General features: G+C 42.6%; 1 protein-coding gene across 3 annotated transcripts in view; it reads left to right on the top strand.

Annotated features, from left to right (window-relative positions):
- Window positions 1–27914, top strand: part of pde1a (phosphodiesterase 1A, calmodulin-dependent) — a 522967-nt gene that overhangs the window by 463241 nt on the left and 31812 nt on the right. For 2 of the 3 annotated variants that reach the window (XM_041200982.1, XM_041200980.1), the window contains 4 exons: window positions 24–105; window positions 12371–12491; window positions 24035–24222; window positions 26474–26770. In XM_041200982.1, coding sequence (XP_041056916.1) covers window positions 24–105; window positions 12371–12491; window positions 24035–24222; window positions 26474–26770 — 688 coding nt within the window. The remainder of the gene's footprint in view (window positions 1–23; window positions 106–12370; window positions 12492–24034; window positions 24223–26473; window positions 26771–27914) is intronic. The other variant, XM_041200981.1, reaches the window with a different exon arrangement.

Genomic DNA, 27914 nt, shown 5'->3' with positions numbered 1-27914 from the left:
AATATATACCATTTTCTATACAGGGTGATAGTGAAGCAGACTTAGGGTTGCCGTTTTCCCCACTGTGTGATCGAAAATCAACAATGGTGGCTCAGTCTCAGATCGGTAAGTATGATGTCCGGGAACCTGTGTGTATTGCTGTTGAGAGACAGTTTTCTGTTTATTGGGTCCTGGTCTCGCCTGTCAAAGTTATTCACTATTCCAGGATCACCCCAGAGCACAAAGATAACCTAACATCTTTTCTCCACTGCTCGATTTAAACCCCTCCTTCCTGTCTCTTTCACCCTCACCTCTAACAAAAGTTTGAGAAGCTCCTGGATTTCTTTGAACCTAAGATTCAGACCATCCAATCAGCTGTCTCTGCCGCTTCCTGCTTTTCCCCAGCCCACCTGACCAAAATTCTTTTAAGGTTTGCTCCCCCTGCTTTAGCCTTAAACTTGCATCTTTCTCTAGTTTATACCTAATCTTCCCTCATGCCTTCTCTGAGCACAGCTTGTCCATGAGACCCACCTCCTGCCTTCTCGAACCTGGTCATCCAACTTTCCTTTCTGGCACCCACGATAGCCGATATTGTAAATGGTCTCTCTTCTCAGGCACTGTCTCCTTTCCTTCAAATCTGCTGTCATAACAACTCTCCTCAAACAAACAAACCTTGGCCATTCTGTCCTTGCAATTCTGCCACATCGCCAACCTCCTCTTCCTTTCCAAAGTCCTCGAACATGTTGTCACTTCTCAAATCCGTGCCCATGTTTCCCAAAACTCCATGTTTAAGTCTTAGCCTTCAGATTTCCACTCCTGCCATAGTGCTCAAAAGACTCTTATTAAAGTCACAAATGACTTCCTGTGTGACTGTGATAAAGGTAAGCTTTTCCTTCTCATACCTTTGATACAGTTGATCATGCCAACTTACTCCACTGTCACCAGCTGGGTGGAATTGCTCTCACATGATTGCTTTCTTATCCATGTAATTGTAGCCAAAGAATCACTTGCAATGGCTTGTCTTCCTGCTCCCACACCATTACCTCGGGTGGCCACCAAGGATCCATCCTTGCTTCCTTCTATTTCTCATTTACATGCTGCCCCTCAGTGATATCTTCTGAAAACACAGCATCAGTTTTCACGTGTATGCTGATGACACCCAGCTCTATCTCACCACCGTCTTTCTCGACCTTTCTCCTACCTCTAAATTGTCAAACTGCTATCCAACCCTAGTACTGGATGAACAGAAGCTTTCTCCAGTTAAATATTGGGAAAACCAAAGCCATTGTCTTTGGCCCCAGCCACAAATTCCCTAGCCATCGATTCCATCTCTTTCCCTGACTGACTAAGGCTAAACCAGATTGTTATCAATCTTGATGTTATATTTGACCTCAAGATGAGCTCCATCCACATATCTGCATCATCAGTAAGACTGCCTACTTCCAACTCTGTAAGATTGCCTGATACTGCCCTTGCCTTAGCTGCTGCTGAAACCCTCATCCATGCCTTTGTTACCTCTTGACTTGACTATTCCATTGCAATCCTAGTCAGTCTTCCATATCTACCCTTCATAAACTTGAGGTCATCCAAAAATTTGTCTCCCATGTCCTCAGTTGTATCAAGTTTGTTTCACCCTTCAACCCTGGGCTCACTGATCTAGTCAGCTCTGGGTTATGCAATGCATTGATTTTAGAGTCCTCATCTTTGTTTTCAAGTCCATTCATGTCTTATCCCTCCCTGACTCTAACCTCCTCCTCAACCCTCTGAGTTATCTGTACTCCTCTAATTGTGGTCTCTTGCATATCTTTGATTTTAATTGCACCGTCATTGGCAACCATGTCTTCAATTGCAAAGGCCCTAAACTCTGGAAATCCCTCCGTGAATTCTTCGACTTGCTTTCTCTCCTTCCTCTTTAAGATACTCCTTAAAACCTCTTAGACCAAGTTTTTGGTCAACTGCCCTAATATCTCCATATGTAGCCCAGTGTCAAATTTGCTAATTCTCCTGTGTTGTGAATACCTAGGTCATGGTTTATGTGTTATAAGAAGATATCTTTTAGTTATTTAGAATATTTGTAGTTTTAGGAATATAACTTTAAGTTTGTAGGGTAAAAAAGCCAGAATAGAAGAGAGAGAGAGCTATAAAACAGCAAGTAGGCTTACTTAGTTGGAGAGTTGGAGACATGATGTCTGCCCTCCTTATAGTAAGGACACTTCAGAGAGGTGATTTTATTTTAGGAATTAGAGTTAAATTAGTTTAAAAGCATTAAGTAAACCCTCAAAAGTTGTAAAACCCACATTTACTTCATTAGGTCAAGGAGGAAATTATAAATGAGGTATAATTAACCTAAAGGGCAGGTTGAGGATAGTCCAGAGCAGAATACATTGTCAGGGAGATGGTGGAGCTTAGGAAGGCTCCCTGGTTTCAATTTATCTGTGTGTTTTCTTGGGGAGGTTTTTGGTTGCAGTTTGGACCTCATATGGTTTGTAGCTCATTGAAAGACATTAGCCAACATAATGACAGTTAGACAGACCTGCACTGTAATCGGAATAAAACACTCATTGATTTTGTGAGGAAGAGAAGCTGAAAGATTACCTAATTTGAAGCTAGTGAGAGAATCTACAGTAGGTCTCACAGTGTCTTATTGCAAAAGAAAGTAACCAGAAGAATAGCTTGGAAGTATTGGAAAATAACCAGAACAAGGAGCTAGGGCATCCATAATCAAGAGAGGGTAAATGAAAGTTTAACCTCTGAGAACAGCTGAAGCTGAGGAAATTTTTCCAGCGATTGTGGAATACTTATGGGTGATCCCTACAGAAGCAAATAACTTTAAGACTGATAGGTCTTATAAAAGAATTCTTAGGAGAAGTAAGAAGTAACCCTGCGTGCATAGCATGCGTAGTTATAAAATATATTTTTAAGTTAATAATACTTGCTTTGTTTAATTCTTTTATATACAATGACATTTGTATTTTGTTAAAAAAAAGTGAAATCCTGTGGTGTCATCCTATTGGTTAAAACAAGGTGTTTGGATTTCTTTTTAAATGTTAATGGTCCCTATCAGGATTATAAAACCTGTGAAATACCTTGGGGCATTCTAATAAATGAGGTATATAATACAAGTTGTTGTTATGGTTTGTTCTGCTTTTCAGTAATGTAAAGTAGCTCTAAAAGTGCTTGGTGTATGGGGCTAGTCTATTTTTACCCAGGTGCTTCACCCTGGTGTTCACCTTGTGACTCTATGCCCGGAATTTTCTAGAAGCTAGTCGCACTCTGTTGCTGCAAGGCCACTGGAAATAATGATAGGAATATTAACCATCAAAAATGGGTGTCTTTGGATCGGGTGGGATATAAAAATCTTAAACTTCACCCTAACCTGTCACCAACCTGTGCACTCTAGGTTTTAATGGAGGCCAGACAGCAGGCACTGATTAATCCACTCCAGGAAGTTGGTTAGTCATTTAAATACTATATACTGAGGTTCGTGCATCATCATATTCAATTTCTATTTTGAATGTTGCCCTTGTGGGCCAGGTTTCCTGGGCCTTGGGAAGCCCAATATCTAAAGGGAGTTGAGCACTGCAGGATCCAGCAGATAAGTACCTTTCAAGTGCCCTTCCCCTTCCCTGCTGAATTGACTTACCTGCTTCCACATCCAAGCTTCCTGCAATCAAAAATCCCGGGACACAATCTCCCACCCAACCACCAGTCCCATCTCTCCTCTCACACCTCTGATTTCCCCCCTCCAATACTTCCATCTGATCACCCCCACCAACTTCCTTGACCTTCCCTCCAATATTCTTGATTTTCTCCCCCCATCAACACCTCTGATTTCTCCCATCCCCAATGCCTTTAAACAGGGGTAGTGGATGTGAAATCGACACCTTGCCTGCCTATATTGGCCAACAAGAAATATGTAGCCCCTTTAAGTAACAGCCACAGAGCTTCAGCTGTATTTTCCAAACCTCATTGACGGTGAACTCTCACTGGCAGATCCAGTCTGGGTTACAGAAAACTAATTACATCAACCTTGGGAGATCAGCCATGCAAGATTTCAATGATCATAAATCTCCCTGTGTTTCTTGGCCCTGGGACCAGAAAGATGACCCTAGGATAGGAAGCTGCAGAGAAAACCAAATGTTGAAGTTAGTTACCCGAATCTATTAATGACCATCAGCATATCTTGAACAGGTTTAAGAGATCCCTATGTAATACACTGAACGTCATATCACTGTCAACATGTTACAGAAGTTTTCTCTCTTGTGATTAAGATCGTAATGACGTATGTGTCTTTCATTACCAGGGAAAATATTTTTTCCTAAAACACCACCTCTTCCAGGTACCATGCCCTAAGATGGCATTGGCAACTATGGATTTCCCTTGCATTGGTCCATGATTATTTCTGGTAAACCACTGCTGTGGTTTTCTGTTACCTTCTGCAGACTAGAAAACTCTCCCGCTCTTACCATTTGCCATCAGCTGTACTGGAAAGATTTGTAGGCTGATTATCAACCTGCTTGGCCACGTTATAAATACGCTTTCCGTGTCCATCAAGTCCTGAAGTGGTAACTGAACCGAGAACTCCTGGACCACTGCACCATAAGACCACTGTTCCTAGAATAACGCACCAAACAATACCTTATATTCATTATTTTCATCAAACTGCAAGAAAATTGTATATGTTCTGTAATTTTTTTTATTCATTCATGGAATGTGGGCATCACTGGCTAGGCCAGCATTTGTTGCCGCTTCATAATTGCCCTTGAGAAGGTGGAGGTGTGCCGCCTTCTTGAACCACTGCAGTCCATGTGGTATAGGTACATCCACAGTGCTGTTAGAAAGGGTGTTCCAGGATTTTGACCCAGCAACAGTGAAGGAATAATGATATAGGGCAGGATTTTTCAGTTTCATCAAAATTCTTGCCCAAAGTCAACAGGCTTTAGGCTGCTCTCCAAATTTTCCAGCCCTGCCCATACCCATTCATGCCACGGGTAGGACCGGAAAATCCCAACCATAGCTCCAAGTCAGGATGATGTGTGTTTTGGCAGAGAACTTGCAGGTGGTGGTGTTCCCATGCATCTGTTTCCCTTGTCTTTCTAGGTGGTAGAGGTTGCAGGTTTGGAAGGTGTTATCGAAGGAGCATTAGTGAGTTGCTGCAGTGCATCTTGTAGATGATACACACTGCTGCCACCACTGTGCATCGGTGATGGAGGGAGTGAACGCTTAAAGTGTTGAATGAGATGCCAATCAAGTGGGCTGCTTTGTCCTGGCTGGTGTCGAGCTTCTTGAGTGCCATTGGAGCTGCACTCATCCAGGCAGTGGAGAGTATTCCATCACATTCCTGACTTGTGCCTTGTAAGTCTTGGGTACTCATGAGGTGAGTTACTTGCCACAGAATTCCAAGTCTCTGACCAACTCTTGTAGCCACAGAATTTATGTGGCTGGTCCAGTTCAGAATCTGGTGAATGGCAACCTCTAGGATGTTGCTAGTGGGGGATTCAGTGATGGTAATGCCATTGAATGTCGAGGGGAGATGGTTGGGTTCCGTCTTGTTGGAGGTGGTCACTGTCTGGCACTTGTGTGGTGCGAATGTTACTTGCCATTTATCAGCCCAAGCCCAAATGTTGTCTAGGTCCTGCAGCATATGGACACAGATTGCTTCAGTATCTGAGGAGTCGCAAATGGTGCTGAACATTGTGCAATCATCATATTCTTGCAGTATCCAGGATGACAATGGAATAAAGCCTCAGAATTACTGATAAGCAGAACCTCTGAAACCAGCTGTATTTTGTCCCCTTCAACCTATCATTCTGTCTGTCTATCTGTCTCTCTCTGCTTGTAGCTACTCCTACCAAGTGATCTGCTGTCATGGTAGGTCATGATCATGTGTCTTGCACTATCCTTGCACATCCACTGTAGCTTGCCTGCAACCACTCTGTGACATCTGTCATCCAAGTGCGTCTCGGTCAACACCTCATTCTGCTGCCGTCTGTTGAAATGTGCCTTTAAGGGATATCAGCATGACATCATTAGAAGGGAAATGTGTCATGTGACCCAGTCTTTATATCACATTTGCTTTGAGCAGAGCACACACACAGCTCTGATACCTTCAAACTTTATACCTAAGTATGACTGTTCTCATGTACTTAGTATTAATAAATCAACCCACAGTGTGTTTACCAAATCCCTTAGGAGCGATTGGTGCCTTGTGTCTTGCACAGTAAATCAACCCAAGAATTATATTATTCTAATAACACAATTTGGTGATCAGCAGTGGTAAGGCAGGCGGGAGTAAGATTAAGTACGGGTATGACATGGTGAACAGCATTAGATCAGGTGACATGGCAAGAGACGACCCTTAACATTTTGGTCAGATTGTAACAGAGTCGCAGCATTGGATAGTGTTGAGAACACAGCATGGATGACTGTGAAGAAAATCTTTGAAGACAGAAATGTCAAGATAATGCTCAAATAAAGAGCTGGCAAGCAGAAGGATCCCTCATGGTGAGATTGCAGCACATAGCTTGTCAATTCCTTGTGTGGGACAGTGCATCGAGAGGACCAGCACTGGGTTAGCCCAGTCAGGAGAGTTGAGTGACCACGGTGTGGGTTGGATCAATAACAAGCAGGGGAGAGTCAAACAAAAAAAAAATCATAAAAATTGGGCCTGAGAAGGTTACGTTTATAATGGGTGGCTTTGGCTGATGCTGAACAATAAAACAAATTAAAAGCAAAGATGCCATTGCTCCGTGACATGTTCCCACCACAATTTGTCTTCATGGGTGGAGTTCGGAAGAGCGCGGAAAAGCGGCTACAGCAACACTTATCCCAGGTACTACAGAAGAAGGAAAGTCAAAGGGATATTGCCAGAATGTCCATAAAATTCCCCAGTTTGAATTGGGGCGCAGCTGACCTACTATCCAAATTCAAAATGTTTAAACAGTGTACAGAGCTATGGTTTCTTGATTCAGGTGTGTCTGAACCAGACAAGCAAGCCATAAAAAATTGCCTAGTAATTGGAAATGAAGATCTGTACAGGCTGAACACATCAGGCTTAACAGAAATGGAACTAAAAGATCGCCAGAAGATATGGACTACATTGGAAGACCAGTTCAGAAATAAGGTTAAACTTCTGTATTTATCAACTAGCGTTCATGTCACTTTGACAACAGCCTACAGAATCCATACACCACTTTGTCAGCAGATGCTGAGAGAATGTTACATATTGTGATTTTTCAAACACAGAGCTGGCAGGCTGAATTATTGAATTGGTGATCGCATCCACTCCCATGGAAGATAGACAGGACCAAAACATATAGAATCTAAGAACAACTCAAGGATGGACGTAGGTTTGAAGCAACCCTCGCTTCAACTGAATTGGACTAGCCATATAAATACTGTGGTTACAAGAGCAGGCCAGAGGCTAGGAATCGTGCGACAAGTAACTCACCTCCTGACTCCCCATAGCCTGTCCACCATCTACAAGGCACAAGTCAGGAGTGTGCTGGAATACCCCTCACTTGCCTGGATGAGTGCAGACCCCACAACACTCAAGAAGCTTGACACCATCCAGGATAAATCAGCCCATTTGATTGGCACCCCATTCACAAACATTCACTCCCTCCACCACCCACACACAGTAGCAGCAGTGTGTACTGTCTACAAGATGCACTGCAGGAATTCGCCAAGGTTCCTTCAACAGCACCTTCCAAACCCACGACTATTACCATCTAGGACAAGGACAGCAGATAGATGGGAACACCACCACCGGGAAGTTCCCCTGCAGGTCACTTACCATCCTGATTTGGAGTTATATCGCCATTCCTTCACTGTGGCTGGGTCCAAATCCTGGAACTCCTTTCCTAACAACACTGTGGGTGTACCTACACCACATGGACTGTAGTGGTTAAAGAAGGCCACCTTCTCAAGGGCAACTAGGGATGGGCAATAAATGCTGGCCCAGCCAGCGACACCCACATTCCGTGAATGAATTTTTTAAAAAATTGTTGATGCACTCACTGGAACACCCAAACCTAGCAAGACATGTGGAAGGTGTGGCCTCCTGCATGCACCAAGGAAATGCCCAGCTTTTCACCAATTCTACAAGGCATGCGGCAGAAAGAGCCATTGGCAGTGGCAGTGCACTAGAGCAAAAGTTGATGCAGCTACAAAGAGTTGTGCACTGATCCAAACCGACCGTACACAATGGGCACCTTTAAGCAATAAGAATGACCATCATAAACATATACAAGGAGCTTGACAAACCCAAAAATGATGATGATGTGCATGATGATGAAGAGTGGTGAACACATGATTCACACCATCAATCTTGTGGAAAACATAGGTACTAATTCACTGTCCGAGTTTGCCAACATTCAAATGATCTCTCCTAAGAAAGTTGGTAACTATTTGTTATTGGCCAGGATTAACACAGGGCAAGTGCTAACATACAACCTCTGCAAATTCTAAAAGATGTGTATCCACAGATGTGGAAGGTCATGGTGAAACCTACTGTTGTGAAACTTGCAGCGTATAATGGTTAATTTATTCTCTGTACAGGTTCTATAGTCCTGGAGTGCAAATACAATCAATCTCCCTGGGTATCAAAGATATTCTACATCATGGAAACTAAAAACCCAGTAATTACAGGTCTACCGGTATGTTGGGACCACACACTAGTAACATCCATGGAATCAGTCAGATGTCACAAGACAGATCATCCTCAGAAACTACTTCCATCACCTCAGTTCATGACTTAACATTGAAATATCCAGAATATTTCAACAAAATTGGCAGTTTCAACTGAGCAGCAACATTATACTTGCAGAAGAATGCAAGTCCGTCAATTAATTCAACAGTTAAGTGCAGCATCCACTAACAAGACATATTGAAGTTGAACTGCACCAAATAAAGAAAGATGGAATCATGAGAAGAGTACAAGAGCACACAGATTAGTGTAGCTCAATCACATGTGTCTTAAAGAAGGACGGATCATTGAGAATATGCCTCAATGCATGACGCTTAAGCACAGCTTTGAAATGTTGCCCTTATGAAAGACCCACATTAGAAGAGTTACATCCAAGATTTGTGAGTGTGTAATTCTTCTCGATGCTTGATGCCAAACATGGTTATTAGTCAGTATATCTCATCAAGAAGTCCCAATAGCTTACTACATTTTGCACGTTTGGACAATACTGTTTTCAACAACTTCCTTTCATGCTATCTATCAGCCAGGATCTCTTTCAAGCTCACATGGACTGCATGACATGCATTGTACCAGGATGCATCTGTATCACAGGCAATATAGCTGTTGTGGGAGGAACAAAGCAAGAACATGACTATAATATGCACTTATTGATGCAAGCGGCTCATCAACGCGCAAGAGATCTCAATTTCTTCAGTTCTATTTATTCCAGTGCCGGCATATGTCCTGATCCAAATAAAGTAGAAGATATTAAAGTCATGCCAACTCCTGAAGAAAAGGACGATCTTTGAAGGTATCTAGATCTCTTTAATATATTCTCAATTTTGCTCAAAAATTTTAATTGCTAAGGGAACTGTGAGAAAGGATGCACCTCTCCTGTGGCAAAATGACCACCAATACCTATTTGAAGCACAGAAAAATTCATTAGCAGAAGCATCAATATTGCAATTCTACAATCCTTGAGAGACAAACTGTCCTTGAGATAGATGCCTCACAGAAAATCCTGGGAGCATGCATCCTACAAAAAGGAAAACTAATTGTATTTGCTTTTAAATCTCTGTCCATAACCCAATCCAACTGCTCCAACATTGAGCAGGAAGTATTAGCTTTAGTGTTTGGAATCATGTCTTTTCATACCTATCTATTTGGCATAAGATTTATTGCGCAGACTGACCACAAACCACTGGAGATGATTTGAGGAAAACCATTGACTAATGCACCGCCAAGATTGAAGCGTCTCTTGATAAAGATTCAAGGTTGCGATTGTGAGATTAGGTACAAGCCAGGCAACTTGATGCTCACATTGGATGCGCTTAGCAGATTGCCTAACCCAGCAAAAACAGAAGATATACCTTTATATCTACAAGTTGACTTCATTGACATTGAACTTGAAGACGCTCTCCAAATTGATCTGGTACATTTTGCACAACGCAAATGCCAGAAGCTGCAAGAAGAAATAGTGACAGATTCTACAGTACAGAAACCAGAAAACCATCATTGCAAGATGGCCTGATTCAACTCAGCATGTCCACGAACATGTGAGACCATTTTGGCCTTATTGGGATGAGCTAGGCATCTCTCAGGGAGTCATTTCTAAAGGCAGGCAGGACCTCACACTGCAATCTTTGTGACCTGATATTCTTCAACAACTTCATCACTCACACATGGCCTAGATCAGATGAGAAGACTTGCAAGAGTGACAATCTATTGCCCGTCATTGAAGTCATCATCAAGAAGTGTGAAACATGTCAAGAGCGTATGCCAAGTCAGCACAAAGCACCATTCATTCCACATGAAGTCTAAAATCGCATCTGATCTCTTTCAGGTCCATGACACTGACTTCATCATCATTATCGACTACCTTACCAAATACCCCTTTATTCAGCAATTGCACAATATGCCAAGCACAGCTGTCACGCACACTAAGTGCTATTTTCAGTTTATTTGGAGTGCCTAGAGAGAACATTACAGATAATGGTCTGCAATTTATCCGTAAACCATTTAAGGATATGTGTGAGAAGTGGAATATCAATCGAATTACTTCTTCTACTCATTACCCTAGATCTAAAGGCTTAGCTAAATGGATTATTCGCACATTGACATCACTAATTCTCAAATGTAGACAGACCAAGCAAGATCTATACATTGCAATGTTACATCTGATAGCAACAACTTTAAGTGCAACTATTCCATCACTGCAGAGCTCATGGTTGACAATCCAGTGTGTACAAATTTACCTACTCTTACCCATCCTATTCTCTCAGAAACTGGGGAATAACTTTTAAAACTACAAGAGAAGGTGACCAATGTGCACAACAAAAATGCAGGTACAGAATTTCCAAGTTGACAGTTAGGACAACAAGTTCACATCCAGGATCCTACAGAAGGTATATGGCAACCAGTCGAGGTGACAAGGATTCTTTCAGAACCAAGGTCCTATGAAGAAATCACACACATAGGCGCAACAGTGAGGCATAACCAAGGTCAAATCAGATCCACTGCAGCTCCTGAGCCCATACCGCCCTATTACATCTACGGCATGATCTTAATGCAACCAGAAACAACAATTAAGAATGACAATCCCACAGATTACTGTGAGCAATTAAAGAAACCTCCAGACAAGGTTACCATCACAAGATCTGGGCATACCAGCACATTACCTTTACGCTTTAGAAACTCATAGATTCATCAGTTCTATGCACTTATGTAATGGTAACTAAACATGAACATGTATTGTAAATAGTTATGCTTCTTTGGAATGGAGGAAAGCATCTTAAAAAGAAAGGGGGCAGTTGTAATATGCTTTTAAGGGATATCAGCATGATATCACTAGAAGGGAAATGTGTCATGGGATCCAGTCTTAGTTTCATCTTTGCTTTGAGCAGCGCACAGACACACAGTTCTGATGTCTTCAAGCTTTATATCTATATATAACTGTCCTCATTTGCCTAGCTTTAATAAATGAACCCACAATGTGTTTACCCAATCACTTATGAGAGACTAGTGCCTTGTGTCTTGTACAGTAAATAAACCCAAGGATTATATCATTATAATAACATGACACCCTCCACATTTACCTCTGGAAGAGACCCCTGTAGCTTTTCAGCTCCGACCAAATGGCTGAAATACTGACATTTTCTTTTCTGCATGTCACTTTTAGAGTTCTTTTTGCTTTTGCAATTTCAATCATCTCTTCATTTGTCTTATGGTCTACATATGGAACTATAAGCATGTGTCTTAGCATCCACATTTCAAAGGCCTCTATTTTCTGCCACAGATTTTTACTTATTGTCCAGGTTTCTGTGGCATACAGGAAAGTGGATAGAATATAGCATTCTATCATTGCCGTTTATATTATTATGCATGAGCACACATTGTATCCTTTCATAGCAACGATTAGACAATTCGGTGAAATTTCAGTTGTTGATATTTTTAGAATTTCTGTATTTTAAATGTTCAAAATATCTTTTGTCTGTTTTAACAATGCTTCATTTTCCACACTTGACTATTCCATACCATAAGAAGAAATTTAAAGGTCATACAGTTCTGCAGGATCTAACTTTGCAGAATTAGTGAGTCATGACATTCAAAAGCACATAATACTGTTTAAATCTTAATTCATACTTGGGGAAATCTGCTCATCTAGCTGTGAGCTGTTAGTAATATAGAACTTTTTATTTCAAACAGGTTTTATTGATTTTATTGTGGAGCCAACCTTCTCTGTTCTGACAGATATAGCAGAAAAAATAATAACTCCTCTTATAGAGGAAGCTTCTCAATCCGAGACCTCCGACTTCCGACGACAAAGGTGTGTTATGGCAATTTTAAAATAGCTTTCACACATTAGGCAATTTATTGTGCTTTTATATTAATAAGAAATTTCCAAAATTTTCTTTACTTTCTTACATTTCAGTCAGTTTTAGAACGTAAACCCTTTTCTGTTTGACTTCTAGTTGTTGATTTCTGTGCTGTATTTTTCATAATAACTGCATTAACGGTGACAGAATTTAAACCTGGAACATTTTCACATTTAATTGTTTGAGATTGATTTTTATCCTGTGCTTCACAAAGTTCAGCCTGTCAATCATGTCACTATTGTATTGGCTATCAGAACTCTGACCACACTGTGTGATAAGTGGGACACTTTCTTTCAGCAGAAAATGTCTCCCAAAGGCACCCTGATGGGAGCGGCCTGGTAGCAATGTATTAAAACTCAGGTTACATTGGTATGATGTTAGACAACAAGTCCCCATTTGAGAGTTTTTAAATCAATGTTTCTTTGTTGGTTGAATAATAATATGGGGCTATAAGAAGGCGATTCTAGCCATACTCATATACTTCACAATGGCTGGGTCAAACAGTGCTTGAGTACACGAGGACACATTTTGCCTGCTGATCATCTTGCTGTGTAGGAACATGGCATTGAAGGAACTAAAGGAGAGAAAATAACTGAACATGCCGGTGACAAAATGGAAACAATGTTTTTTTAAAGAAATGTAAGCGCTAGTTGTAGCTGCTGACAGTAATTTCAACCTTTGTTATTGATTTACTTCAATAAATTCCTTCCTATGCACTCATGATGACAATTTCTTCATGACTCTGCAATGACTCACCTTATTGAGTTGTGAGAGTGCTTCACAGGTATTGCTTGTATATTCTGTTAATTCTATGGAAAATCTTTGGATTTAAAGTACTTCATATATTCCTCTTCAGTTTTCCAAACTAAGGCAGGTCTGACCCGCCGCACCATGATTTCCGCCATGGGTAGGGCAAAGAAGCAGGTCCCAAATCCACTCCAACCAGGATAGATTTAACCCAATGCTGTTGGCAACAATCTGATCCACACCAGCCATCTGGCCACTAGCCCCCGACCAATGAGTCCAACTTGCTGTGGCAACATACACTTTTACATGTGTATTGTAGACTGGAGCTATGGTAGAGGCTCCAATTTCCTTCCTTCACAAGGCTTAACAGGGATCTCTCCTGCTCTTACTGGCCGCCATTGGCATACGTTGGAAGGATTTAGAAGTTGATACTCAATCTGTTTGGCCACATTATGAGTGTATCTAACTTGGCCATCAAGTCCTGGATGGGGACTTGAACCCAGAGATTCTGGCTCAGAGTCAGGGATACCAGCCACTGTGCCATAAGACCTCCCCTACTTCATTCATTACTAAATGAAAATTAATGTCCTCTTTAATATTTTTGAAACTACTTTGTCTATTACTTTTGCACTATTTCCGTTGGTCCTATGATGAATTGAGGTTACAGCACAGGCAAAATTACATTACTAGGTTTGTTCCAGAAATGTGAACAATATCATAGGGGTGAATTCGATATTTTCCAGAATAGAAGGAAGAACTTAAACTTAGATTTCTACAATGTCTTTTTAAAGCCTTGCATTGTACCAAAATGCTGCACAGCCAATTATGTTTTTTTTAAACTACAATGACTTTTATTCTGTAAGTTAACATGGCAACCAATTTATGTACAAGAAAGTCTCAGAAACAGCAATGAGATACATAATTAGTTAATCTGCTCTTTGGTGGTGTTCAATGGTAGATAAATTTTGAGCAGGACTCTGGAAGAATCCCACTGCTCCTATTCAAATAATGCAATAGGAACAGACAAGAGAGGCATCGGTACAGTAAACATCACAATGTAGTGCTCCCTCAGACTGAGGGGTGGAATTTTACACCCCTCCCCCACACAGCAGGCACAAGGGTGCAGTGGTGGCGGCATTGCCTCTGTGGGTTTTGGTATTTTTACCAATGCAGCTTAGGCATCAGGTGAACCACCCACCCTTGAGCCATCAGAGGCCTTTATGTTGCCTGGTATTTTGCCAGCACACAGGCAGCCTTTTTGTGATGAGAGGGACCATCCTGTTTAGGCACCCCTACCCAACAGAGGCACTTCCCACAGTACTTCCCCATGTTCCACCCCTCCCCCACCATCTTCCTGAATCTGATCTTCCAGCCCCCTTCATCACAACTTGCCAGACTGGCCCTGCCAAAACCCCCACTAACTTTCTAATCCAGCTCCATGGCTCTTCCCTTGGCATGGTGGGGGTACTGCCTGCTCCCGATGGCAATGCTGGGACTAGAAAGCTGCCGGCCATTTGATCGGCCAACAGAACCCGGAGGTGGGGCTTCTTTTCAGATAGGAACATTGATCAAGTCTTGCCCTGCGCCAATGAGCAGCCCAATGGCCATAAAATTAGCTTGGAGTTTCCCGGCCAAGCAGAGGCAGGCTTGCAGCCAATTTATAATCCAGACAAGGGGCTACCACCTCTACATAAAATCCAGCCCTGGATTACAGCTCTAGTCTTCTAGTCTGAGACTTGAATGTAAGACCTTATAACTCAAAAAAAGGATTCATACCACTGAGTCAACTGAGACATCAACATGACACTGCTATTCACCTTCATTATAATTATTCATTTTCATTTTCAATTCTCACTTCTTTTTCTCCTGACTTTTATGAAGACTCTAAGGGATAAATTAAGCTCTGTTGGTGCCTGTTTTTAGGGTTCTATGAGGCCTCCTAAAGTTCCAAAATGTTGTGAGTGCTCTCTTCCAACTTGAAATGTACCATATTTGTAAAGTTCTTTGTAGGTGTTCCTAACACCTGCTGGCAGTATTCAGAGCAGGCACATCATGCTGTCTATCGTATGCAACTCTGCCATTGTCCTGAAGCAAAAGGGATTCCACTCCCTCTGTATGTAGCTGGTGTATAATCACAAATGCGGATCCAAACCCAATATCATGCTAGCAGGCAAAATCCAATCATTCTGCTGAAGTCCTCAGTACTATTTTAACCATATTCAGGGCATATTAAAGAGCAGCTACAGGTCAACTAGGTTTATCCACTCATGACTTAGTTCACGAATCTGGTCCGGAAATGATGCCCATGCATAGAGCTGACCTACTATAAGAGTAATGCTGCCACAAGAAATGTTGTAACGTCTCTGACAATGTCTTCAGTTAATGCTCCCAGTGCTGGAGCTGATCTGGAGGACCGCTGCAATACTCAGCTGAGTGACTGAAGATTTATGGCCACATGCTACATGCTGCACAGCCTTGTCATTATAAAGGTACAACCCTTGCCACCACAAGGCAACAAGATGAGGAGCAGGAGCATGAGGAATTGGAGGAGGCAAAACTTATATTACAATCTATATTAATGAGTTAGACGAGGGGACTGATCTATCCCATATGAAGAGATTGAGTAGACTAGGCCTATATTCCCTGTAGTTTAGAAGAATGAGAGATGATCTAACTGAAATATAAAATTCTTAAGGGGCTTGGCAAGATAGATGCTGAGAAAATATTGTCCCTGACTGATGAATCTAGGGCCTGGGTTTTCAATTGCTGGTGGGTGCAAGCACAAATTGTAAACCACATTCCCAGAAGATGCCACTCAATCTCGATGCCTCCGGAACACATCACAAACCTCAAAGGGAGGGTGGGAGTAGGGAACTGGGAACCTACCTTAAATGGTCATTGAGCTTGCTGTTGAGATCATTAAAAGGCATGAGAGGAGTAGTTCTATGTTGTCAATCGGGAGGCACAAGGAAAATGCAGAATCTGGGACATGTCAGGGCACAGCTGTCATGAACACAATGGGGAACCAAGAAGGCTGTTGGATGCACTGGTCAATATACTTAAGTGAAAAACATGCAGCTGCTCAACCAGTGACACAGAGTTGCCACTGCCGGAGCTAAGAGGCTCCATAAGTACATGAGGCTGCTGGCATCGCTTGGGCAGCAAAGGTTGGCAGAGAACGCCCCGGTGAGCCAAAGAGAGGCTGGCAAGGGAGGGGAAATGGGAACAAGTGGCTCTGACATTGGACAGATTAGTGAGGAGAAGTTTCAGCAGATACAGCCTCCTGGTCAACAGGAGGCCAGAAGAGCACAGTGAGGAGTTGAAAAGGGAAGAAAGTGCTATCAAGACATAAGGTCTACCACCCAAGAGTCAGCTACCTATAGCTCGGTACTAAAGGAGACTGTGCCTATCCAGGCAGTTGGTCGTTTGCTGCATGCTGCACAACATGACTATACAAAGAGGCCTGGAGCTGGATGAATAGGAGGACCTGGAACATCATTTTTCCTTGGAAGAGGACAGGGAGCAGGAAAAAGAAGAGAAAGAGGAGAATGAAGGGGGTCACTGTTGAAAACCTGGTGTCCAGGCATTGGAGAAAGACCGCTAAGGCCACCCCAGGCCTCATGGCGATCAGCAGGCTGGCATGGTCACAAGGGTCAAGCTAATACAGTAATGTTTCACATGAGCATCTCTCATCACTATGACAGAAGATGCTGCAACTCAAATTCTATTAGGTAGAGAAATTATCCAGCATGGACGCACATCTGAGTAATCTCATTCTCACTCAAAGACATTGAAAATGGTGTCTCCACTGTCAACATCCTCCTACATCACAGACCATGGAACCATACCAAGCCAAAGACTGACACACCCACCATAACCTTCAATTCACTTTTGACATCAAACATTAATAACTCCAAAGTATGATTGAGAACATCAGCAATTATCATCACAAGAAAAATAAATGAACAAGCAAATTGAGAGAATTTCACTCAGGTGAGCCAAATAATTAAGTGCTATCAATGGTGTGGTGCCTTGCGTTCATGCCCACTTCTATGGGGGTTCCCTGCCACCCTACCCCATGACTGAGGATGAGGTGGAGGCAGCCTGCTCCATTTTCTCTACATCCAACTAAGATGCCTGTGGCTTCCACCCTCATCTTGGAGGTGCTCATGAGAGCTCCTCCACCGGCTGCTGGCCTGCACATTTCAATGGAAGCTTCTGTCACAGGGCCCTGCAGCATGGATGGGCCCTGAGTCAGAGTGGCTAAGGAGATGAGGGAGGACCCTTGTGTCCCCTGAGCAGTGTGTAACCCCCTCCTCAGCCTCTCTGCCTACCTCAGCCCTTTCATGGCACCCTGGCATGCTGGATGAGATCACCAACTGGGATGTATTTGGTATCCACTGCAAGCCCCTCTGTGCCATCACAGAGCCTGAGCAGTCCAGGGTGATGTTGCATTTGGCTTTCCAAAACATTGGCGATTATCTCAGTGATGAAGCTCACACGTTCAAATCCCTGAGCCATGACGAAGCACATGGCCTACCTGGGCTCTCCATTGACTGCCCCGGACCCTTAATCATAGAATCACAGAATCTTTGCAGTGCAGAAGGAGCCATTCAGCCCATTGAGTTTGCACCTTTTCTCTGAAAGAGCATTCCACCTAGTCCCACTCCCCTGCCTTATCCCCATAACCTTGCACATTCTTTCTTTTCAGGTAGCAACCCAATTTCCTTTTGAATATCTCAATCAAGCCTGCCTCCGCCACCCTTTCAGGAAGTTTGTTCCAGACTCCAACCACCCTCTGGGTGAAAAATGTTTTCCCCACACCACATTTACTTTATTTTCCAATTATTTTGAATCTGTGCCCTTTAGTTCTTGATGTTCTCTTGAGTGGGAACAGTCTCTCACCATTTACCCTGTCCATACCCCTCAGGATCTTGAATACCTCCTTCAAGTCTCCTCTCAGTCTTCTTTTCTCCAAGGGAAACAGTCCCAACCTCTCCAATCTATCCCCATAGCTACAGATCTTTAGCCCTGGAATCATTCTTGTGAATCGCCTCTGTACTCTCTCCAATGCCTTCACATTCTTCTCCAAGTATGGCACCCAGAAGTGGATGCAGTACTCCAGATTAGGCCTAACCAGTGTCTTATATGAGTTCAACATGACCTTCTTACTCTTGTACTCAATGCCCCTATTAATAAAGCCTAAGATATTATATGCTTTATTAACTGCTCTCTCAACATGCCTCAGGAATCCCTTACATTCGAGAACTGATCTGCTTCTGATACTCCAAAAAACCCTCCTTGTTTGTGACACCCAGGGTTGAGCATCTTCACCCATCGGACCATGGCTGGGCCTGCCCTTTGTCCACTAAAGGGAGACTGCCCACAGCTGACTCTGCCTCACTCTCCTCCTGCTTACTCATGATGTGCTGCTCACCCAGTGTTCCCCATTCTAAGCTTGACTGAGGTCCAACTAAGGTGACTGTGTCTGTGGTCTGTGCTGGCGGATGTTGCAGACGTATGCTGTGATGGGTACTGGCTCAAAGGAGTTTCCTCCACCGAGGAGGCCAGCAACAACTGGGCAGGGCCACTCAGCTCCCCTACTGCTACATGTGGGAGAAACAAGAAGATGGTAATGAGTACACTGGCTACTCAGCAAGTGCCTCAGCACAACCAACCCAGTAGATTACAGCAGTTGAGGAGCCTCAGCGTACACTGGGCAAGAGTTTCCGCCATGTCCTTTACCTGAGGATAGAGCAGTCAAATGACCAGGTTACTCACAACCTCCCATCCCGCCATTGCCAATGACCCACCATGATGGCACCCTTGCAATATCCAGCGCTGCCTCGTCCATCAGTACCAGGTTGTGCAGGTCCACCTACCACCAGGTTGAGACAGTTTGCGTGAGTTTTGCACTCTCTTCTGCAGGATGAGAGAATGTTGTCTGAGAAGCCTGGCCTCCCTCATCTCATCCAGCCTGCCACTGACATGTGATGTTGCGCTTCTCAGTGATGCCCACTTCTCAATTGTGCCCCATATGTGATGGTGGCTGATTTCTCAGTGATGCAACTGGCCACTTGCTCTGAAAATGTTATGGAGAACTATCGGCACGTAGTCTGCTCAGTTCATGTGCATCCTGCTGTTCCCCGAATTAGAGAACTCGCCCCAGGCCAATTACACACTCTGCATTTGAAAATCACTCGCATCACTGACTTGATGCAAGGACAGGACCCAGAAATGAAGATTGAAAATCCAGCCCAAGAACACGATGTCACATTTTCCTAATAAGGGGGTGGCCAACTCGGACTGAGATGAGAAGAAATTTCTTTACACTTATAGGATTGGGAATCTTCTACCCCAGAGAGTTGTGGATGCTCAGCCATTGAGCATATTCAAGATATAGGTCATTGGGTATGAAGGGAATTGAGGGATATGGAGGTATATGGAGTTGAGGTAGAAATTCAGCCATGTTCCTATTGAATGGCAGAGCAGATTCAAGGGGCCAAATGTCAAACTCCAGCTCCTATTGTTTATGCTCTTATGTAAGTAGATGAGGCCAAAGTAGAAGCGGAGGAGAAAGTGGAGGAACGGGAAGAGGAAGGGAGGCAACAATGTAGACAGCATCTTCTGCCCAATGTCTTCGTGACCAAATAAATCATGAACAATACCAATAACCTCAGCCACACTCCCCATTCACCAACAGTCTCACACTCCTTCCCTCTCCTCTATTATTGACCATCATATTGTTTTCGTTTCCACAATGGAAAAATAAAAACTAATGCAGAATGCAATTTCTGATTTAAATTATAGATTGAATCAGAAAATAAACTAATCATCTGTGTGCCTTTGCATCTCCTGGGGTGCCTACAAGATGCTTCCCCAGTGGTTGCTGACTTTCACTTGTGTAAGCTGCAGGTGGTTTCACAGAACAAGCTCGAGCAGTTGTGACCCGAGAAGGCCCTTCTTCAGACTTCACCATCTTGCCCTCGGAGGCAGCAGTCTGGGCTGCCAGGCTGGCAAAGGTGTTGGCAGAATGGCTGTGGTAAGAGGACAAATGCTGTCATCCTTAGAGAGGGTGGCAGGTGCATGCACCATAGAGCCACTACCAGTTGCCCAGGCTGGCAATCCTGGTAACCTGTCGGCGTGGTAAACACAGCCGTGATGGTAGCAGTCTGAGCTTGAGTCTTCAGTCTGAGTTTCTACTGCAGTTCTACAGTGTTGGGTGGATGCTGCTTATACTGACAATGAAGCAATGGTATCAGCCATCAGATGCTGCAGTATGATTGGTTCCACAGATGTGCTGGTGGAGGTGGCCACCTGCTTTATGTTCAGAAGGATGAGCTTCAAGTTCTGTGCAAATCCAAATGCTAAGTTGGTGCTGGATTCATCCGTGCTTCTTGCCATTGAATACAGGCTTTGCTGCAGGCTTTCCAGTGCACCAAGCATTTGATAGTGTATGTCCATCCGCTTCCTTCTGTAGCCTAGCCCATTGATGCTCTCATCTGAGATCATGGCAGCAAAACTAGTGTTCCTCACCCTGCAATGAGTTGGCACCTGCGCTATTCCCCTGCCCCCACTTTGGTCCTTGCGCATTTGTGCCCGGTGTCTCACCACATTCAGCTCCCCTCTATCTTATCCTCTAAGATACATGCAATCTCAGTATCTGGGCCAGTGGCTGTGAGTATAAGATCAAATGACAGTATCTCTTGATCTTCACTGTCCTCTTCTGGCTCTTACTCTCATTCCACTGTCAGAAGAAGATCCAGTTCTTGAGAATTTGAAATGAAAAAAAGCATAGGGCTATGGTGAGGGGAGTGATGAAATGCATGTTTACACCATCAGAAGCTTCTCAGTCAGAAGCAATTGATGGCTGAAGGGTAAGTGAGATGAAAGAAAGAAGATTCGGAATGTGGCTACCTTCTTCATCAATCGCTGCAGCCCTGCTGGTGATGATGGCTTCACTGATGTCCTCCCTCATATGGGCAGCATTGTCTCCTCCATAGGAGTTAAAACATACAGATGGTCTTGCTCCCCTCCAAATCATTTCCTGCTGTCCCCCTTTTTTTTGCTGCCTTCTCCTGCAAGAATAGGAAGTGTGTCAATGTGTGTTATGCAATATGTTTGTTATGTGGCTTTGATGGTTGAACAGTTGTCAGTTTGTGTGAATTATCAGTGTGAGGCTTTCTACTGTGCTTAGGTGTGTAAGGGTGAGGAAAGCACATGACTGTTGGTCTTGAATCCTTATTAATAGAGAGTTTTGGTAGGTGGGTGATGAGGGTACAGTGAATTGAGCAGTGGATGAGGCCAGTAGTGTAGTTGGTAGGGTATGGCATTTGAAGATAAATTAATTGACCTTGAGAACTCATGTTTTTTCCTCTCCCTATCCCAGGGGTAATGAAACCAATAGTACCACCACCGGTCAGATCAGTTAACCCAGTACAGAGCATGGATCAGATCTACAGTCTGTAAATCTCAGCTTTCTTAATGGATAATATTTACCTATTTCATTGGCATTGCACTGAATTCAACATTTCCTCCTCTGTTCATTATTAAACTTTTGAGGATTTAACAAATTGAGTAACTTGCTGATTTATATTGAACTATTTGTCTTTGGTGGATGAACATTAAAGTTGAGGTTGTTCATGGGGTGGAGCACCAGGAGAAATTCTGCCGATTGTTTACAGTTGCTTGTAAAATGAGTGAACAGTTTGTGGGAGACAGTTTGACTAAGATTTTCTGTTAGGACAGGAATGGAAGAATCTTTGTTGGTCAATGAAAACAGTTTGGTCCAGAACGATTGGAACTGTCTCTACATTTCACCCTCTATTCTCTCCAGTGTATCTGGTGACATGGCATTCATCTTTCGCCAGATTTATTCCTGCCCATCTTTACGCTCCAGTGACTTCAACGGAATTGTAAATCAGGTGGTGTGTAGTTTGCATATCTGACCCATATCTGCTCCTTTTTTTTTTCTGGTTGCATTAGGTTAAAACCAGGTTTCTAACTTTTCTTCATTCGATTCCTTAATTTAGAAATGTTATTTTATGCTGTGGGAGTTTTCTGAGGTGTGGAGAGATTTACGTAGTTTTTGAAGTATTTTACTTTTTTTTGTAATCAGATAATATTCTCGCTGGTTAGTTTTATAGGTTACTGGAAGGCTCCAAATGTATCATGTGTAAAGTGATCACTTAATGATATCTTCACAAACGTATTTTATTTGGTTGTTTTCAGGTGTTAAGGATTAGTATGATGTAATAGAGATCCGACAATATGCCTTACTCAACATTATTGTTTCTTAATAGACTCATAAATATGGAAGGACAGAATGAAAAGATGGTCATTTGATTGTTGAGCTTTTCAACTTTCTCATTGCATTCTGAAGAACTTATCTTTAGTTTATGACGTAGCACCACCTAGTGGTTCCAGTATGGAGTTTCTCAATTTATTTTTGTCAGCTACCTTGACAGAAGTTCACCAAGTGCTTTCAGTCAGGTTGTAGGTAAATACATCACTATTTTTTAAAGAACTTCTGAAATGACAATTTGCCAGTTCATACCAAAGTTGTAACACACTTATTCCTCATTCTTTACAGCTTCAATGTTACAGCTCTTTAGTCAGCTTTCTGTATTGGATATCAAATTACCTGAATATATGTTGCTCCTGGTTTGAATTTCCGCAATTTATTTCAATTCCCTTTGACAGTCCCTCATTTTAATCAGTCTCGTTATATATAATGGATGTTTGATATGGATGTATATTTTGTATTTTGCTCAGAGTGAAATTTTTCAGGACACAGAAAAATACAGGGATTGGGGATTATATGGTTGCGGACAAGGACAGGCAGACTCGGGAGGTTTTGAAAACAGAGCTGCACAACAGAACCCAATAGAAATGGCAGATGGAGAGGGCAGAGTAAGGGGATAAAGGAACAGTCAGGAAATACTAAGAGCCACTGGGGAATTATTGTATAATGCACAGAGATGATAAAGGCCTGAGCTTTGATAGATCAAAGGAACAGAGCCACAGCCTGTCTAATAGACCACAGAAAGAGCCAATTCTTGGCTAGCAGATCAGATCGGCTTAGTCGACAGTCACCAGGACAAAGCTGAGAGATAATGGGGACAGGGTTAAGAGATAGAGAGGGGACAAAGCAAGCATATTACATGATCAGAGCCAAGGCTTCAGTAGCATATCACAGAGAAGAGCTGGACAGTCAAAGGCCAGAGCTAACACAACCATAAACCAAAGGTGGCTAGAGTTGAGAGTAGTGGGACAATTGGACAAACATAAATGATGGTAGGGAAATCAAGAAATGAGCAAGTGGACTAATAAAGTAACATGAAATACAGAAAGATACTTCGCAAAAATGTTAGAGAGAATCAGAAAGCCAAAGAGCAAAGAGAAATTAAATTATAGATAGAAAAAATAATACAGGCTAAACTGGAAGAGATAATAGAAACAGCATAAGAAGCAAGATTTATAAAAAAAAGCAAGCCAATATAATTCAAGGGAGTAAGAAAGTAAGACAGAAGTGGCCAATGGTGTTGTGGAACAAGAACCAAAGAAAATCGTTTTTATTTTAATTGAATGTTTCTCATTGCAGAAACCAGAAGTAAATGGGATCCATTGTTAACATGATTTCATATAGGCCAGTGTTAGTCATCCTTGTTAAATAATTAACTAAGTGTTAAAAGGTTTCTGTGTCATTGAGTGATATGCCACATGAATGATTTTTGTGTCATTAAAGTTTCAGCAGCATTGGAGTGGGAGCCACTACCGATTCACCCAGAAGACACAGTGTAAGGAGTGTACCATCAGATGGAGGTTGTTCCATAGAGTACTCCATATCCACTGTGGACCTAAAATGCTTCAAGTTGAACTGGATGGACATCATTCAGCAAAACAAAGAGAAATGGAAAGAGCTGGCAATTCAAGGTGTGTGGGGGTGATTTTCATTTTGTATCTAACCATTCTATCCATACAAACATAACCATTCTAAAGTATCAGATCGCTACTCCAGCGGATCGTTGTCTTTAGATTTATATGAACACCCAGTAACCACCTCCCCCCAAGATACCCTATAATAATCTGTGAAGGTATCATTGTTACCTTTAACTGTGTTGAAGGATATTTATTTTTTCAATTTATTTTCCTCACCTGGTGGGGGAAGGGGGTGGTTGGTGGTGGGGCTGATTATAGCTGGTGTAAGATTCCAAGCAGCCCTTCACTACCTGATCACGCACGATTTGGGAGCTTACATAGCAAATACCAGCAGGCTGAGCAAGGAGGGCTTCACAACTGAGCTCAACTCTGTCCTCACCTGAAGTCCACACAAATGCATTCACCAGCAAGGATCATTTGATAGGAAGTGACTATGCTGGCAGCTTTACTCCACCCCAACTCAAAGATATTGGGGGTGAAACTGGTCTTTTGCAATACTGCAACTTGAGTGATAACAAATCAGCAGCTCTGTTTTACAGCCACTTTTTCATTGAATTCGGTAGAAAGAGTCTAAAAGGAGCTGACAATTACTTCTCCTCCATTTTGCAACACTGCACAAGACCCTTTTCACCCCCGATGAGTCCATGGTAATATCCTAAATATCATCCCAACCGAGGCTAGCTGAATGCAGAGATCATAGAGCAAACCTGGAGCCTTTCTGATCAGCATAGTGCAGCACCAGACAAGCTGGTTCCCCACCAAACCATTGGGAAATATTTGAAAAAGGTTCTTAATATACATTAGCATAAATAAACAACTGCAACCAAACAGTATACAGCTTCCAAGTTTTCCGTCAAAAACTCTGACCACCAGAGTCCGCCAAGCCCTCCCCAGCCTATGTAACCCAGCCCAATAAATGGGGAAATGTTCCATTCCTTAGCATTAACATCGCTCAACTTGATGCATGCAAAATTCCCATTCAGTAAACAGACAGCAAACCTTCTAAATTATAAAGCTGGTTCTCCAAGAGGAAGCTGGGTAATTGTTTTTGTAAATGAAAATGTTGAGAAGTATAAACAGCAGAGGCTTGGAAACTGGTCTTGAATGGAAAACTGGCATAAAGTGGGCAGCATGCTAGCAATGCATACTGGAAGATGAAGCCAGGCCTCGATGGAAATTGGGCTTCAAGCCTCACCTAAATAATATGGGCAAGCTTTGGATATAGGCATCCCAATGCTGCCTATCATGAACCAGACCAAAGGTAGCCTGGGGTTATGAGCCAAACATGAGAGGGGTGATTATGAGCTGGCATTAGCCTGCAGTATTGCTGTGGAAGCAGGAGGAACGCCACTACTCTGCAAGACTCCACATTACGATACATAAAAAAAACAAAAATAAACAACATCAGTGGCCTGCAGTGGTTCCTTTAAGGACTACTGGTTAGGCCACTGTGGATTCAGGAGAACTGAATAGATCATGTGCAGTGAATATTCTGCCCAGTTTTTGCCAGACTTGGCATTGAAGTCCTAATCCAAATGATAGGCCCCTGGTTAGCATTTTCAAGGAGACTAAAGCCTGTTTCATGCAGCTATCTTGGACATTTAAATGTCACTAGTGTCAGATCAGCAGCTGGGACACTCCAGGTGGGGAGATAGTGTGTGAGAGCTCACTCTCAGAAATTGGACCTCGTCCACTCCCCCACTTCTAGCTTTTTGGCCCAGAAACCAGGCCTCATGTCGACAAATCTCCCCCCAGAGTTCATTATTTGCTAAATTTTAAGATCCTCCAAATGGGCCAACATCATTTTTTCCGGCCTTGATCATCCCTATATTGCATTATATTTTTGTTGCTAGCTGTTGCTTTGCTATACCAGGGCTGTGATACTTATGAATCTAAATTTGAACCCCAGGTTTTAATGAACTGATTGTATTTGTTGAAGGAACGATAGGGCATTGATCAGAGCACCAGAGGAGCAAAACAGAGCTTTGTTGATGGGAACAATCTCCACTCTAATTATACAAATTAGAAAGGGCAAATGCACCTATTCCTCCTTGAAGATATGAAGAGCAGGACTTGGGGCTGCAGAAATGTTAAACTTAGTAAAATGTTTGATTTCATAAGTGGTCATACTGATGGGGCGTTATTCCAGTTGAAACTATTGGTTTATCATCATAACTTTAATAGTAGTTGATTTAGCTATTATAATAAATATTCTCTTCCTCCTTTTTAAAAACATTTTTGCAAGATACAGAAGAAAAAACAAGGCAAGATACAGAACAAAACAGGAGTGATGACGACAGTGTTGAGGAGCCAAATCTTGTAACAGCGGATGATAACATTAATAAAGGACATGATGAACAGTTCTTGGAAAAAAACACTTCTCCATCTAAGGCACCTGTCAACCAGCATTCAACAGGCCGACCAGCTGCCAGTAGTCCTACTCTGCAAAAGCATCTTCTCACCGTCAGCTCTGATTCCGCTCTTTGGGAAAATGATTCTAACCGAGCAGAGACTCTGATTGAACACAGAGCACCATGGAATGGTAACTCCCATTCACTGATTAGGTAGTCATATTTCGGAAAAAATACATCAATTATCATTCAGGGGAAAGTTAGACATGGCTGTGTTTTCAATGTCAGGGATCACTATCTTCTGATTGGTCCCCGGTGGCCTTAGATAAGGACAAAGACAGAAGTGAAAGAACATAAGGATGTTTAAAACCATGATGCAACTGCATATTTACTAATTTACCTTTCCGTTGCTTGCATCAGATAGTGCACTGATGTGAATGGAGTGGGCAACAATTCTCAGAAGTAACAGGATATAAGAAATGGTTTAATTCATGCCTTACTAAGTATGTCAACACAGAAAACAAATAACAGGTTTCTGGGAATGGCTGTGGTAATATTGATATGATATCTGTTATTTGTTCAGTAAGATTGTGGCAGTCAGCATGACATAATTTCCTACAACATTGTTGAGAGCCATAAATAATGCTCTTGTCTGATTTGGCAATTTAAGTACACTTCCTCCAATTTATATGCTTGCATTGGAGTTACCCAAATCAAACTGCGTAATTGTTTTTGCTGAATTTCTCCATTCTGTCTGCAAGTGAGATCCTGACCTCTCTAGCTGTTATTCATCACTTTAACTGCCCAACCTATTCCTATGACCTTTCCATCATTGGCCTCCTACACTGTTCCAACTAACTTCAAAGGAGATTTCAAGAACAATATCAAGCCTCTCTCTTCACCACGCTGCATCTGGTTTGAACAGTAACTTTAGACCTTAGCTATTTTCAATTTTCTTGCCTGTTACTCCCATCCATCACACATTTCTTTCCCCTCTGTTATGGAGAAACATGTCCAATTTTAACTCCAGGCCAGTTTTAGGTGGATGGCTGGTGGTGCGAGCTAGAAATTCACCCAGTGCTCCAGGAATGAGGCCTGGGCTAATTTAACTCCAGGCCCTATTTAAATCATCCAAACAAACTTCCCACTTGTTCCAGGCAGGATATCAGTGGGAAAGGGTGGAAAATTGCATGGCCTGGATGCTGCCCATTGACACCAAATATTGACACCGATATTGTCCCGTAGGTGGCTTGCGGTTGGGAAAGTGGGGAGGGATCTATGGCCGGGAAGGCCTAAGCTAACTTTGAGGGACCTAGGGGAGCACAGCAGACCTCA

Source organism: Carcharodon carcharias, chromosome 12 (genome assembly GCF_017639515.1).
Source record: "Carcharodon carcharias isolate sCarCar2 chromosome 12, sCarCar2.pri, whole genome shotgun sequence".
NCBI classification, from domain to species: domain Eukaryota; kingdom Metazoa; phylum Chordata; class Chondrichthyes; order Lamniformes; family Lamnidae; genus Carcharodon; species Carcharodon carcharias.
The sequence above is the reverse complement of the archived record's forward strand: the minus strand, read 5'-3'. Positions and strand labels throughout refer to the sequence as shown.